The following is a 14,804-nucleotide window of genomic DNA, read 5'->3' as shown; positions in this document are numbered from 1 at the left end:
GGCTCTCAAGTGGGGCTATTGTTTTGGCTGCTGAGCGAAAGCCCAAGTGAAACATACAGTGACAATCTCGCTGGCATTTTTTTTTTTTTCCAGTAGTAGTAGTAGTAGTAGTAGTAGTAGTAGTAGTAGTAGCACTGAAGGCTCAGGCCGTGTGTGTGCATGCAGTCTAGTTAAGGCTCCCAACAGGGCTCATCTAGTGGAGGGACCCAGCTGGTCGCCCTGCAGCACTCTAACCCTCCCCCTCGTACCCTCTGGCCCCATGAACCCTGCCAATAGCACAGGAGCTGTGAGCTCTTTGTCTCAGACACACACACACAGAGATGTACACTTTTCAGAATGAACATTCACAACAAAGTCTCTCACAATTATTGATTCACTGATCCTCGTTTAGTCCCCCCCCAGCCCCCTTTTTTATTTGATTTATTCTCCCTGTGGTTGTTCTGTTTCCAATACCATGTTCACGTTCTCTCCACATCTTTCATTGTCTGGGCTGATTTGTGTAACGCAGACACCTAACGCACTCATACTTACATGCAGGCGGTAAGAAGGAATTCCTTTTGTGGAAGTGGCTGCGCGCCTCTGAGCCGATGACGTCGTCCACGAGGAGTGGCCAAAGCGCTGATGCCTGAAGCCCCCAAGGCTAGGAGTATTACTTATCTGGGAATTTCTCCACTGGTATGCTTGTCCACGACCCTGCTGCTCGCTGGTTTAGGTGGTTGCAGATAGAAGTTTTACCTTTTATAGAGAGACGGAGTAAAGTAGGAGAGAGGCCAGAGGAAGCTGCTTTTTTTTTTTTTGTCAACACTGTTGCTTTATGCGAGAAAACTGGTCTTTCTTTTTTCTTTTTCTTTTTTTTAAATGTCCCCAAGCATAAGATCTGAAAGCCAACATTTTGTACATGCAATGTTTGAGTAACCTTATACCACGATACCCAGATAATCTTTAGGCTTGACTGACGGATACTCGAGGATTTCAGCCTTCATCCATCTCACTACAGACATTTTATGCAGACGTTTTACACCCCCTTCCTCCCCCCCCCCCAATGCAAAGAAGAAAACTGGCTTACTGAAAGCACCAGGTGATTGCAAGAGATGGCAAAAAAAATGTGCGTGTTTTAATATGTTTTCTTACAGAGAATGGTAGTGATATCAACCTTCTTTATTCATGCGCCATGTTTTTTAATTTATTTTAATTTATTTTTTTTAAAAGGTGCTTTGATCCCGGGCCTGATCGCAGTCAAAGTGAGTGGCTCAAGCCTTCTGCGGTTCGGACAGCTGTTCCCCCATCGCCGCGATAATCTCTTGGTTTGTTGCTGTTGTACTTTTACCTTTTTTTTTTTTAGTGAATGTCACGTAATCCACAGACATCTCTGTGGGGAGTTTTCATTGGGACTATTTATTCAGTAGAAGGTTCAGTTGACATTGAGGTCTGTGGATTACTCTGAGGAATCTGGACATTGTTTCTGAAAAGACACGTCTCTATTGAGTTGAGTGACGGCATTCAATGATTGAGCACCACGAACGAAATTCCATTCACCGCCATTGGCAAATAAAGGCTGGAACATCGGGTAAAACGGTGTGTTTTTTAAAAAGGTAATCTCAGGGCAAAACTCATGCGTGTATATTTCACATGTTCAATTGATGTGGTTGCTGAGGGGTTATTTTACATCTCCGTACCCTGCTTTCCTATAAGCAGAGACTTGTAGTTGTTCTCTGCTGAATTTGCCCATCTGTCAGACAATGAACCGTACTTAAAACAAATATCTAACATAATAAAGTAAAGAGCATAATTAATGCAGTGATAAATCTGACCAAAAGCTTCACATGAAATACTTTGGCCACTCAGAATAGGAGATGTTGACACGTTTGTAATGGTGCTGCCTCTTTTAGTTGTGTTCGTGTGCATTTCTTTGATGCAAATTTAGTTTGTGGGATTTTTTCTAACACTAAATTAGGTTTATTGGTGGTACCCAGGAGGGTTCTCATGACATTCCTTACCACACGGGCACATGGTTGTCCGTCAAGAGTGATATAGTGGTCATGCACCATCGTCATTAAATGTGGAATATCTGCCAGCACAATGGGTGTAGCTGGCTGCCTGTGCCACACTCGGCAGTAAAACATGCAGGAGCCACAACGGGAGCTTTCTGCAGCTCGAGTTGGCCATCTGAGGGTGCTACTAAAGGAAGTCAAGGAGGGGAGGGGTCTTCAAGTGTCTCCTTGATGTGGAGTGCTGCTAAATTAAGCTCGGAGCTCTCTGCACGATGGCCCAGAAGATAAAAAATCTACCCTTTTTATACACACCCAGTAGCTTTACCCCTTTTACTATACCGTGAAGAAGACTGCATCTTTTGGAAATGTTTTGTCTGTGGTGTCAGACCTGTCTATCTGAAGTCAGCCACTTCAGTTCCTGTTAACATAGAATGAAGCTCATGACCTTCGTTTGTGTGACGGAAGTTGAAGTAAATGTAAAGCACACCGGCAAAAAACGGACAGCATTATGGTGTGATGCGCTTGTTACAGTATATTTTGGTAAGCTGGCGTGGCTTCATCATTATGTCCTGGAGGCAAAGTAACTTTTTCTAGCCGTTATTGAAATAAAGATGGTCCATCCAAAAGTAGTTTTAAAGGGGTCATATAGTCTCTGCCTTTCTATGGCAAAAATGTGAATTCTGATGTGCCATCACAACTGCAGAAACGGAGTAAATAAACAAACTGTGGATTCACAAGACATTAGATACCGTTTTGGTTGAATGGTATCACCACTTTGGTTCTTGTATTTATGTCAACTATGCTGTGTTTTTATTGATTTATTTTTATTTTTAGATTAAAAGTAGCCGTGGGACTCGCATAATCGCTCAAGAGATCGTTCTTCTTTTGCCAGAAAAGGTCATGAGAATCGCGCCAATCACGGCTAAAAGTCATGCCTGCAAGAGTAAAGAAAAAAGAAAGATGGCACCTCGAGATGGTCCTTTCAACAGTATTGTTTTGTAATTTTTTTTTTTTTTTAATGTTTCACAGTAGTTTGCTTTTAGTGCTGCCTTCAGGGGCCATCCGAGCAACCCCTGTGTGCTTTAAAATGAAGCCCTTTCTCTATTTATTTATGTTTCTTACAAAAGCCTGACAAGGTCTGAACCCATGTTCTCTTTTTGGCTTTGTTGCCAAGACAACAGACTGGCCTCCTTACATTTTTTTTTTTTTTAGTTGGCCCGCTGCGAAAATGGCTTAGCCCATCTTCTTTGCGGCGCTAGCAGGGAGCAGGGATGGAATTCCTCCATATTATTTCAGGATTAGACGAGCGCATATGATGGACACTGTATTGGGTTCTGTCCTAATCTTCTCCATATTTATCCCCACTGGCTTCGAAATGGTTAATCTCATGATGGTGTCTATATTCATCCCCATGCGGCGGGTGCAGTTAATTGATGTCTGAAGCCGTATTTATAGTTTTGGCAGCGCTACTCTTTTGAAACTTTGTTTCAATACAAGTCAACATGACTGTTGAGGTATTTGCATTCATCCTGCATTCATGACTTCTGTTGAACTAAAGAGGTGAGGCCTGGTTGCATGTTGACCTTCTTCTTCTTCATCTTCATCATATCGTGCTCCTCCCAATCAGCTCATAAACACAGAAGACACATTTCGTGATTTTTAGAGTTCAAGTTTTTGAGAAGGTTCAAAAGGAACATGGTCGGAGCAGTTCTGTATTGTGAAATCCGATGCTAAGCAGCCCGTCAAAATCTCAAGGATCAAATGGGCTCCGTGGAAGCTTTGCAGTAGATCCCGCGACACTGTGAATTCCTGCAATATAAACTTTAGATGGCCTGTGGTGTTGTGTTTCCGCTTTACAGCACTGAAATAAAGTGAATCCAACAGGGGGAGAAAAAAAAACTATGAAGTCTGTTGAATGTGACATTTCTCTTTCAAGCCTCCAGGAAAATGTTTTAATGATGCCTACTTTATGTGGATTATGGATTTTCATCAGATTGGACCCTTTGACTCCATTGACCACAGTTCAGATTTTTCAACTTCAATTAATCTCGAATTGGAGGCGCTCCACAAAATCCTAATGGATAAACGGCTGTTTTCAGAAGCTCGACCACACAATGTACAATAAACTTTTGATGTGTCCATTGATTAGGTTAAAAGTTGTTCTTCCTGTTATGTACACTTCCCAGAAGCCCCAGTTTCCACTAGGGAGCTTCTTTTATCAGTCAATGCCTGGCAAATTGACGGCATGCATCAAGTGATATCGAACACGCTGCAGCCACAAGGTCTTTAGCAAGTCAGTATTACTGTCTCTTTCTCAATGCAGCAACCATGCATTTCTCAGGTTTACTACATGTGTAACTTTGTGACAAAGTATTAATTAAAATCCTCCGTGGACATTGGAAGCAGACATTGGTATCGTTAAGAATCAACCCAAATGTTTTTTCAAAAAGCCACCATTTTGTCTACGGTCCTCCATTCGTTGTAGCACCTGTTGAAGCTGTATGACGTGGTATTCAGGTTGTTCAGGCATTAAGGGTATTGTGTAGTTGTGCTCTTCTCTTTATTCCTCCGCGTTGCCAGAGAGTCGTTTTTAAGATGGTCCGTTCTCGTTATCTCAGGACCGCCTGGAGGGCCTTCAACATCCTCCTGGACTCGAGGATGAACTGATTTTAAAATTTGATGGTCAAGGTCAAAACGTTTTGGAGTCAAGTACTCGTTTGCCGAACATGGCAACGTTGCACAAATATCTACTAGGATAAAAATGATGACGTGGATGAGAACTGCAGCTTGACTGGTTGGTTGGCGAAGGCACGCAACCACAAGGCGGTAATTCTAGTTCATGCCGCGTAGTGCCGTCCATATTTTTGCCTTCGAGCTTTACGCGGCCTCCTCTCTTCTCCCCCTCTCGCGCACACTGGCCAAACGGGTTTAAATGGCAACATGTTTGCTTGAGCAGTGAGTCATAACATGTCTGAATGTTTCCCTCCGAGCACAGCTCCTACATGATTAAGTCCACAAATGTTGCATACTTAACATCACTTCAATTAATGGTCGGATCCCCCTCAGTCTGTGTAGATTTATATGAACCATGAATGTGGGGTTTGCAAAAGCCGTTGCAGCCTCCTTTTACATTACTGCTCTTTTGTTTGTAAAGCCGCACATGCAGAGAACGCCGCCGTGCTCCAGCAACACAAGCTAGAGGATGCGTGATACTTTCTCCTGACTCGTCTTTATCCTCTTCTTCTGGCCACTACGCTACACTATGCATGTTCCTAACGCCGGCTGTCACTCTGGCACCTGTCAGCCACACACAATTACAGCCATTAAGGGATTACCTTTGTTGGGCTCCGATAGCTGCTGGGAGGAGCCAGCGGAGGAAGGCCGGTGACGCACTGGAGAGGGAGGTCACATCCACCACGGTGTTTGCCTTAAGGGGCTTGTTTCCATTCTTGGAGAAGGAGAAGACTTTGAAGAGATAATAATAAGTGTGTGTGTGTGTGGGGGGGGGGGAGGGGGTGACCGAGGGGGAGGATTTAGATGAGGACACGGAGGACAGTTTTCAGATGAGAGGCAGAAATCTGCAAGAATCCATTTCTTTTTCCAGTCCGGTGTCGGCAGACAACAAGAAAGGAAAGTCGGTTTAAACGTAAAAGGCACCCGATGCCCTAACATATCGCCTGATGTCTTTTGTTAAAAGTTATACTGAACTTATCGTTACGATTAAAGCTGAGCAGAATTTCAAAGCAAAAAATGTCGAGCTTGTCAAAGGAGAAAACAAAAGGCAACGGTAAAAAAAAAAAATGAAGAGACCTTACTAAAAAAAAAAAAAAAAAAAGTATTGATGATTGACTTTGCTGGTCAGACGGCTCACTTGCACTTACTGATGTTCTAATTCAACACCCACCGGCAGACACGCGTCTTTATTTCAAATCCCTAAAGGAAGTATAATTAGTATCTGGAAGACAGACTTGGCAACACATGAACAAGACCAAAGCGTGGGAAATACGCCGTGGCGCTTTTCATGACACGATGGTGTTGAATGGATACGATGTAGCGGCCGGTCCTGTTTAGAAGTCTTGGGTGTCGCGTGACCCACAAGTCTGTGTTTGTTGACGTTTCCAAATTGCATCTTGGATGGGGGGGACCACTGGCTGCCATGTGTTGGCGCAGCATAGCTGCACCATTTGCACCTGATGGTGCCAACGAGCGGCAGACTGCAGCACTTTAAAAGTCACTGTCTCCTTCGCATTGAAGTCAGTTTGTTAACAAGTTCATCTGCACCTGGAGGAACTCTGTGCCTGAGCACACACACACACACACACCCTCACACACACACACGCGTTAGATAAGCTCAGTGAGGCCTTTGCAGGCGCTCCTCAGCTCTGGCCATGTACGGCGTTGTAAACGGCCCAAATTTGGACAAGGATTCCAGTCAGAAAGTCGTGTGCCCCGAACGTGAGGCCGCTGTGTGTTCATGTGTATCTGTTTCTCTTGTCAACGCGTTTGTTGTCATAGCAACCCTGGGGCCAGAGAGCGAGACAGTCCAGGCATGGTGTTCTAGTCATGATGGGGGGGGGGCAAAGTTCGGTTTTAATATAATAATGATAATAGTAATAATGACTTCTTCCTAAATTTAAAAGTGCTCTCCATTGCTGCTTTTTCTCTGTCTCGTTGTTCTGGATTTTGAGAATATATGTGACCTCCGTTTGCTCCCTCTCCCTCACTTGTAAAGCAAAGCTGCAATAGTCCTGGCTGCGTATGAATAACAATATATGCATTTTCAAAATAAATATTGTAGGTCAAATACAAATACGATCTTACAAAAATGTAGATTAGTCTACACTTAAACAGTCAAGTGCACAACAGAAACACAGTCCGCCCACCCCGGTGCAAATTCTGTTTCATAATGTTGGTAAAATCACAACATCGCCCACTTAATTCGTCAGCAAATCTTAAAATAGATCCCTCCCACTTGCATCTGCTATTTATTTCACTAGCTGCACAGAGGAAGTTTCAGAAAATGGTTAAACGACCTCGATGGTGTGAAGAAAATTCGACACTTTGTTGTCTGTGTGCTTCTGATCCACTTCGGTGACACTTTTACAAGTTTGTGGGCGGTCTTCAGTGTGTGACGTGAAATTACATTGAGGGAAATCTGGCAAAACAAATGTGGCGATCTTTTTCCACAGGCTGTTAGCCGCTGATCGTACCACCTTCTCCAGCAATCAATCTTAATGCGAACTGAGTCTTAATAGTTTTAGTGTTTCCTGTTATGGACATCCTCCTGTCGCTTGTCCCCAGCACCAGCGAATGGCACAGCTCCTCGTGATTTCAAATGTATTAAATAAAGAGGATGAACTCTGGGCCCAAAATGTGCCGTCAAATAAAGCCGTTTTTGTGGATTGAGTTAAGCGATTCGTCAGCTGCTCGTTGTGAGAAGAAAAGCGTGGCGTGTTTTCAAATGGAATTCGGTTAGTTTTCGCATAAATGCACAGCACCTCAGCGGCTCCATTGGCGGTGCTACGTGATGTGGTATTTCAAGCGCCCCTGCTATGTGCAGGCGTTTTGGGAGGCGCCGGCTGCCAAAATTCCCCAACAATTCTGGACGCAGTGGGCAATCTATCAGACTGTGCGATGCTCTTTCCATGCAAGCTGCTAACTATAGCACGGGCCAACACACTGACATAAGCTCATATGCATGTGTGCACAGGGCAGGTCACACTCCTTGCATCTGACTTACTCCTCTTCTATCTATTTCTCTCTCTCTCTCTCTCTCTCCTTCTCAGGCATGCATAGACGACAATGTTGACATGGTGACTTTCCTGGTGGAGCATGGAGCCGGCATCAACCAGCCGGACAATGAGGGCTGGATCCCCCTACACGCTGCAGCCTCCTGCGGATACCTAGACATAGCAGAGTGAGTATTCAGAGGCCTGTCAACAAGCCAGTTTAATCGGTTTCTAAGAAGCGGCAGTATCTGTTTCATCAGGTTAGATTTCTGCACACTCATCCCTGCATCCTGTTGTGTTTCTTCTCAGAAACGTGTAGCTGCAGCACTCACTCTGTTAACCCTTTCAGTTCAGATTGAGTGCTAAGTTCAGTAAGGTTCCTGTGTAAAGGTCCATCTGGTGACATGAGGTCTGCACTGTCTTGTCACCTCTCTGACGCCCCCCCCCCCCCCCCAATTAGTGACCGCTGTCTTTTATATTGGTGCTAGCAAGAGTGCATGTCTACACGGTACGGCTTCGCGCGATGCTAGAATCCAGTTTAGCGCAATAAAGTTAGAGTTTTGTCTAAGTCTACCGTTGCACAGCAGCACTCCGAACTGGTTTCGCTATTTTCCGTAATGAAATGAACATTGTTTTGACTAATTAAATTTTTGAAGTCCTCGCCATGCTCAACGACTGCCAATTGGCGCACGCTTACCATTTTTAAATTGCCCACGGTCGTTTCAGCTAGCGGCACGTCAAAATTCATCATTTTTAGTCACGCGCAGTTCTCGCCACATTTTGACGGGAGCAGGAGCTCATTTGGAGGCTCAGGCGCACCTTTTTGTTAGGGTTATGTAATCGAACACGGAGATATCGGACCACTACATCGGGAATCAAGCTCTAGAGTTGCACTGTAGTATTTTCTTGCCCCTGGTCCTTTTCAGGTAAGCCGACTGCTCACAGGGCACGAGCACCACACAGAGATGTTATCTGAGGTTTTTTTTTTTAAACTGGCTAAAAGGGGCTGAAGGAGCTCAGTTGTACTCATTGTTCAGCATATTGGGAGTGTGCTGTGACCTGCTTTACTTCTGTGTTACATTACAGGAACCGGGCTACAGATTTTTTGCCACTATTATTATCTTTTTGTTGTTTGTGCAACAGGATGTAAGGAGGTAAACATTGTAGTAGTAAAGCAATGAGTTGCAAGGCTGATTTCTGCATGGTATTTATGTTGTAATTAAATTATTTATTGGCCTTTTTCGTTAACTTTTAAAACCCAGCAATGTTGTGTCCAGTAGGCCTCTTGAACACAGCACAACACTGGGCTAGTATTGCGGGAAACAAGACGTTTTTTGTCTCCTAATGAATGAAAAGGTCAAGTGGTCGGCCCGATGTGGGTGACTAATGGAGAAATCGTGTCACAGAGAGAAAACCCGGCAAGCTGATGTGGGTGGTGAGCTCCCAGTTGACCATTTTTAATCCCAGCATCCTCAATCACAGTAACGGGAACTCCAGAGCAGGATTGTATCCCGAAGCCCACGGTGTCACTGCAGCCATCTAATGCTAGGGTTGGTTAAGGATCCCACAGTGGGACGACATGCCACAAAGCCACCAATCCAAGTGGAGTTGACCCGAAATAGGCCGAGTAGAAAGTCCAATCAAGGAGATGTAAACCGTTGAAACGTAGCTGCAGTCGGTCAGTTGCCGTTTGGGGCGGCGGGGGGGGGGGAGAGAGTCATAAGCAGTGAGCCCGTTTCAAGTGGTGTTGGTTTAATGAGAAGGGCCCGAGTCTCACCGCAGCTTTAACTAGAAGCAGCTGAAGTCAAGATGTTGAATGGGTATAAGGAAAAAAAAAAAAAAAGTCTTGAATCTCTGCTGGGGGCAGACGGTGATTTAACCCTTTTTATAGCTTTAAGTGTTAAATGTGTATTTTGGTGGTCTGCTGTAAGTTATAGAGGATATTATGGTTTAACTCCTGGTCTCTAAATGGTCATGCAGATGCATATGAAATTAAAAATTTCCGCCAACGTATCCCTTCATTCAATTTTGTTTGGAGACGACCTATTTGATGCTCAAAACATACTCCCCAATATTATTATTATTTTTTTTTTGACAGCAGATTTTAAGCGGCAACGATTTTGCAACGGATAATATTCCATTTTATATATTCTACTTAATCTGATTTACATCATCTGTGTTATTGGTGTGTTATCTGTGTCCTTCAACTGTTTCCTCATCTGCCTCCTTTCCTTTTCACCCAGTCAGAGGAGAGAATAACCTTTCAGTACAAAAAAACAACCTGACTGGGGAAGAATGATGTTCATATAAATACCTCCTCAGTTCAAACTTAAAACGTGTGTGTGTGTGTGTGTGTGTGTGTGTGTGTGTGTGTGTGTGTGTGTGTGTGTGTGTGTGTGTGTGTGTGTGTGTGTGTGTGTGTGTGTGTGTGTGTGTGTGTGTGTGTGTGTGTGTGTGTGTGTGTGTGTGTGTGTGTGTGTGTGTGTGTGTGTGTGTGTGTGTGTGTGTGTGTGTGTGTGTGTGTGTGTGTGTGTGTGTGTGTGTGTGTGTGTGTGTGTGTGTGTGTGTGTGTGTGTGTGTGTGTGTGTGTGTGTGTGTGTGTGTGTGTGTGTGTGTGTGTGTGTGTGTGTGTGTGTGTGTGTGTGTGTGTGTGTGTGTGTGTGTGTGTGTGTGTGTGTGTGTGTGTGTGTGTGTGTGTGTGTGTGTGTGTGTGTGTGTGTGTGTGTGTGTGTGTGTGTGTGTGTGTGTGTGTGTGTGTGTGTGTGTGTGTGTGTGTGTGTGTGTGTGTGTTGCAGGTATCTCATCGCCCAGGGTGCCAGTGTTGGAGTTGTGAACAGTGAAGGTGAGACGCCTCTGGACATCGCTGAAGAGGAGGCGATGGAGGAGCTCCTTCAGAATGAGATCAACAGACAAGGTACCGTATTAAAGACGTCATGAACTCCACCGTCCAGTTCGTAATAGACTTCTGGGTCGTCCTTCTCTCCCAACGCAAACATGCTTCCATTAAAAAGTGTCTCAAGTGATTTTAACATAATATATACGATCGCTAATGTGGTCAAACTGTATGCGTTTGTGCACAATGCTTTCTTTTAGTGAGTTATATAACGGAGACAGTGGTCATAAATGAACTTGGCTGTAGCTGCACCAGAGAGATGACCAGCCAATAGTAAAAATAGACTGTCATCATTTTATGCAGAAGCATCAAGTGTTACCCTGTGATCGAGCTTAAAAAATATCAATAAACGGTCGTGATGTGTTTAGCATGTAAACTGGTAGCCGTTTGGGGCCCGATGTGTATTTCATGCACGTATGAGCATGTTGTCAAATAGAATCTGATTTCTCGTTTTTTTTTTTCTTCTCCACTTGCTTGAATACAACTTACATAATATAGAAAAAGTCACCCAGCCAGGTTGTGAGCACTCATGTGATGATTCGAAACCGAGACGTCGAGTCTTTCTATTTTGGGCCAAGGCATTCTTAAAATGATGAAAGGCCCTCCCCTACGGTGAGAGGCCTCGCTCAGACGTGCAAACTGGCCCCGGGCCAGAGGGGTGCTCCTCAGCTCACTAATAAAGGTGGGCTGGCTTGCCCTTCTCCGTGGCACCAAGCTTTACATTCGCTCTCTTTTTACCACGCCGTGAAATGCTACATTTTATAACCACGGGCCGTTGATGGTTTACAGTAAGGTGTAAAATGCAATATCTAAACCAGTCCTGTAAGCCCCATTTAGTAGTAAATAACAGGCTCCAGGTAATATACAGGATAAGGCCTTCACTATATCCACACAGTTTTTAAGTGCATTGTGCTTTCGTGTTTGCAGACCAGTATCTAGAAAAACGCTTTCTGTGAGCTGTCGGCCACGTCACAGTTGTTTTCAAACCAAGTGTTTCTAAAAAGCGCATGACATCAGTGTTGCGCTCCGCTTCCCCATTACACAACGACGGCTAGACACACGCCCAGCCGAACCTCAAACATCTCGGCCAGAGGCGACTCTCGGCTTTCATTTGCCGGGGACAGAGGCGCGCTGCCTGGTCCGGAGCATCCGCACGCTTCCCCCCCCTCTTCAGATCCACCACTAACGAAGGCATAATAAACCCCACAAATATGCATCTTTTATTCACCATGCTGATATAATTATAATGTGTACTTTTTGCCTATTAAACTGCTTTCGAGATAAATACACTGAAGAGTGTGTTTGCGCTGCTCCTCTCGGGCCTCGGGGCAGCTGCAGACAATCCGCAGCTCAGTTCTCTGTGCGAGAGGCAACATTATGCAACGAGCTGTTGTGTAACGCTTCTGTATGATTGTAATGTGATTTTCTCCTCTCAAAGAGATACCAGTCATGAGGTTAAACTTGTTAGCAAGTGGCCATGGTTTCCCCTTGGCAGAGACAACCTCTAGATCCTCTCCTTGACCCTGATTAGGTAAAGTAGCTCCGACAGTAGTTTCCTCTTAGCGCAGAATAAAACTATTTGTTATGCATTTTTTTAAATTATCTTTTAAAGCCAGTATCCCTTACGTCTGAGGATCCTGGTGCTTTCTAGATGTATGTAGATATTCTATTGTGTCTTTACCAAACATTACTGTAGGTATATTGTCAGTCAGGGTAAAAGAAGAGGAGAGTTCTTTTCTCTTGGATTTTCTAATGTGGAAGATGTTCTCTTGTAAAAACTCGACAAGAGACTGCTGCCAACGCTTCCACTCGGCTCCTCTTCTGTAGTTCTACTTAGAGGCCATTAGGCTGGCTGCTTTTTATAGACCCAGTGTAGGCTACTTCCCAAGAGATCACGGGGACGTTGGCCTACCTGGCCAGCTCCCATTGCCGTCTTTAACTCCACTGCCTTCCAAGGAAGTCTGGGTTCATTTTCCTCCAGTTGCAGCATTTCTGTCTATCATACATACCAGGCACCGTATGCCCTTTTCAATATCTAAAAGTTAAGCATTTAATCATCAATCGAGGCTCTGTCACGTATGAGCATTTCTTGTCAAAAAGCTGTGAAGTCTTTTTAATTTACATCACATTTCTCACTCGTAGTTATTAGTACATTAATGTCAACAAGTATTGTAATTATTCAGTTGGATTTCTGTAACCTTTTTAAAATGAAACCATCTGACAATTTATTGGTGGCCATTACCAAGTTCCTGCTGCGTTGACCAGCCAACCATAGTGAGACACTGGTATGGTCACAGTCACTTGGTTTGAAATGTTTGAAAATGAAACTTTGAATCCAGTCAACCATAAACTCAGTCACCTTCTTCCCATTTGTTTTTGTTTATTTTAGACTTCAGCCCACTAATGAGCATGTCCAGTTTCAAACCAGCCAGACTACTACGATTACAGAGCTGGTTAAGTTAAAGTTAAGTCTGTGTTGCAAAGGGGATTTCTATTGATCTTTAAGAGCAAAAGAGTTCATAGCCGGTGTCTTAGTGACTTTGTTGGGGAACCGAGCGGCCTCTTCTTGCTTAACAGATCCCTGCTCCTCTCTAGATAGCAATGTCTGGACCTCCTGTGTAAAGATTCCCTCTGCCTGCACTTCTTCTTCTTCAGCCAAACGTGCAGCAGACGCAGATGTCCTCTTTCATTGGTTTCAAAGCTCGAGGCAACCTAAGAGCTTTCTCGAGTGTCAGGAAATAAGCGATGATGCATCCTTGGGGGTAGAACAAAAAACCTTTAAGATCAGCTGGAGTTTTGGCTCCGGCCCCAGAGCAATCCTTGGACCGCTGTTTATGTAGTTCAACACAGTTAACACTCAGCTGACGAGTCAGCGGCTCATGCAGCGGTGCTTTTCAGCCCCGTCTCATGTTCCAACCGGGTGTCAACAAGACGATACAGGCCTGTTGTCACTGCATGCAGCGCGAAGCGTCGACGTATTGACCCACTTAACGGGACGTGGCGTGCGTTTGGTTTTTATTTGCAGACATTATTTTATAGAAAAATTGACAGAAGGTTGACCAGACTTTTTTTTTTTTTTTTTTTTTTTTTTTGGTGAGGCAGAACAACGCCCTCTAGTGTTTTATAGAGGTTTTTAAAATGTCATTAAAGCACAAAGGTGCATGGGTTGAATCTTGTTTGAAAGAGACTTCGTAGCTAATATTATTGTCTCTATTATCAGCAGGGTGTAAATGGGCAAAGATCCATCTCATGGCTGTGTATTGAAATATAATAATCCATATTCACTCCTTTTTATATACCACATATTACAAACACTCCCATACCTATTTTTTTTTATTTTTTTTATCTGGATGAAAGTCATTATAAATAGCTCGATGTGATTCTGCCTCGCGCCGCCGTTCTCTGGGTTCAGTGTTACAGCTGGCAGCTTGTTCCTAAGTAGCGGGTAATCCTTTCAATGCCACTTTGACGGTGTCTGCCTCCGCCGTCTCTCACCAGGGGTGGACATCGAGGCGGCCCGGAAGGAGGAGGAGCGGATCATGCTGCGGGACGCCCGGCAGTGGCTCAACAGCGGCGAGATCCAGGACAGCCGGCACACCAAGTCCGGCGGGACGGCGCTCCACGTCGCTGCCGCGAAAGGATACGTCGAGGTTTTAAAGTAAGCAGCGGTCTTGAGTTCTCAAAACCCCGGTGTTTTTTCTCTGTTGGGACAACAAACTAATATTTAACAACCAACTCATTGTTTGCTTGCTGTTGCACAAAGCTTTTTCAGTTTGTTGTGTTATCTAAATACTATTTACCGACAGCGGTGAGGCCTAGCTGCGGGTGTTTTCTTTGCTAAAGCCAAACATATCTCGGTCTCTGCGTCTTGTCAACGCGTTCTTCCGACGTTGTCTCTGTTGATACAGATACGCTGCTCGAGGAAAGTAACCGCAGCCACCTGTTGATCTGGTCTGGGAAGGCGGCCAGCAAACTCCACTGCCATAGATAGCGCTAAGATTTCTGATGTTTAGCACCACGACAGTATACAAGACGGGGATCTAAATCTTCCCCCCACCTCCCCCCATCGTGGCAGGTTTATGTGCTGAAATATTAGTTTTCAAATTTTGCCAGAAATCCTCCTGCGCTCGCTCCGCAATGACTACGATTCTCAGATTATGCGTCCTAATGTTTAGCGGGGGGGGGGGAATG

General features: G+C 44.5%; 1 protein-coding gene across 8 annotated transcripts in view; it reads left to right on the top strand.

Moving 5' to 3' along the window:
* The window catches only part of ppp1r12a (protein phosphatase 1, regulatory subunit 12A), a 44,279-nt gene that overhangs the window by 9,936 nt on the left and 19,539 nt on the right, over window positions 1–14,804 (top strand). For all 8 annotated transcript variants that reach the window (XM_034525812.1, XM_034525816.1, XM_034525811.1 and 5 more), the window contains exons 2-4: window positions 7,778–7,908; window positions 10,516–10,634; window positions 14,112–14,271. In XM_034525812.1, coding sequence (XP_034381703.1) covers window positions 7,778–7,908; window positions 10,516–10,634; window positions 14,112–14,271 — 410 coding nt within the window. The remainder of the gene's footprint in view (window positions 1–7,777; window positions 7,909–10,515; window positions 10,635–14,111; window positions 14,272–14,804) is intronic.

Source organism: Cyclopterus lumpus, chromosome 23, assembly GCF_009769545.1.
Source record: "Cyclopterus lumpus isolate fCycLum1 chromosome 23, fCycLum1.pri, whole genome shotgun sequence".
NCBI classification, from domain to species: Eukaryota; Metazoa; Chordata; class Actinopteri; order Perciformes; family Cyclopteridae; genus Cyclopterus; species Cyclopterus lumpus.
Note: the sequence above shows the minus strand (reverse complement) of the source record. Positions and strands in the feature narration are given on the sequence as shown.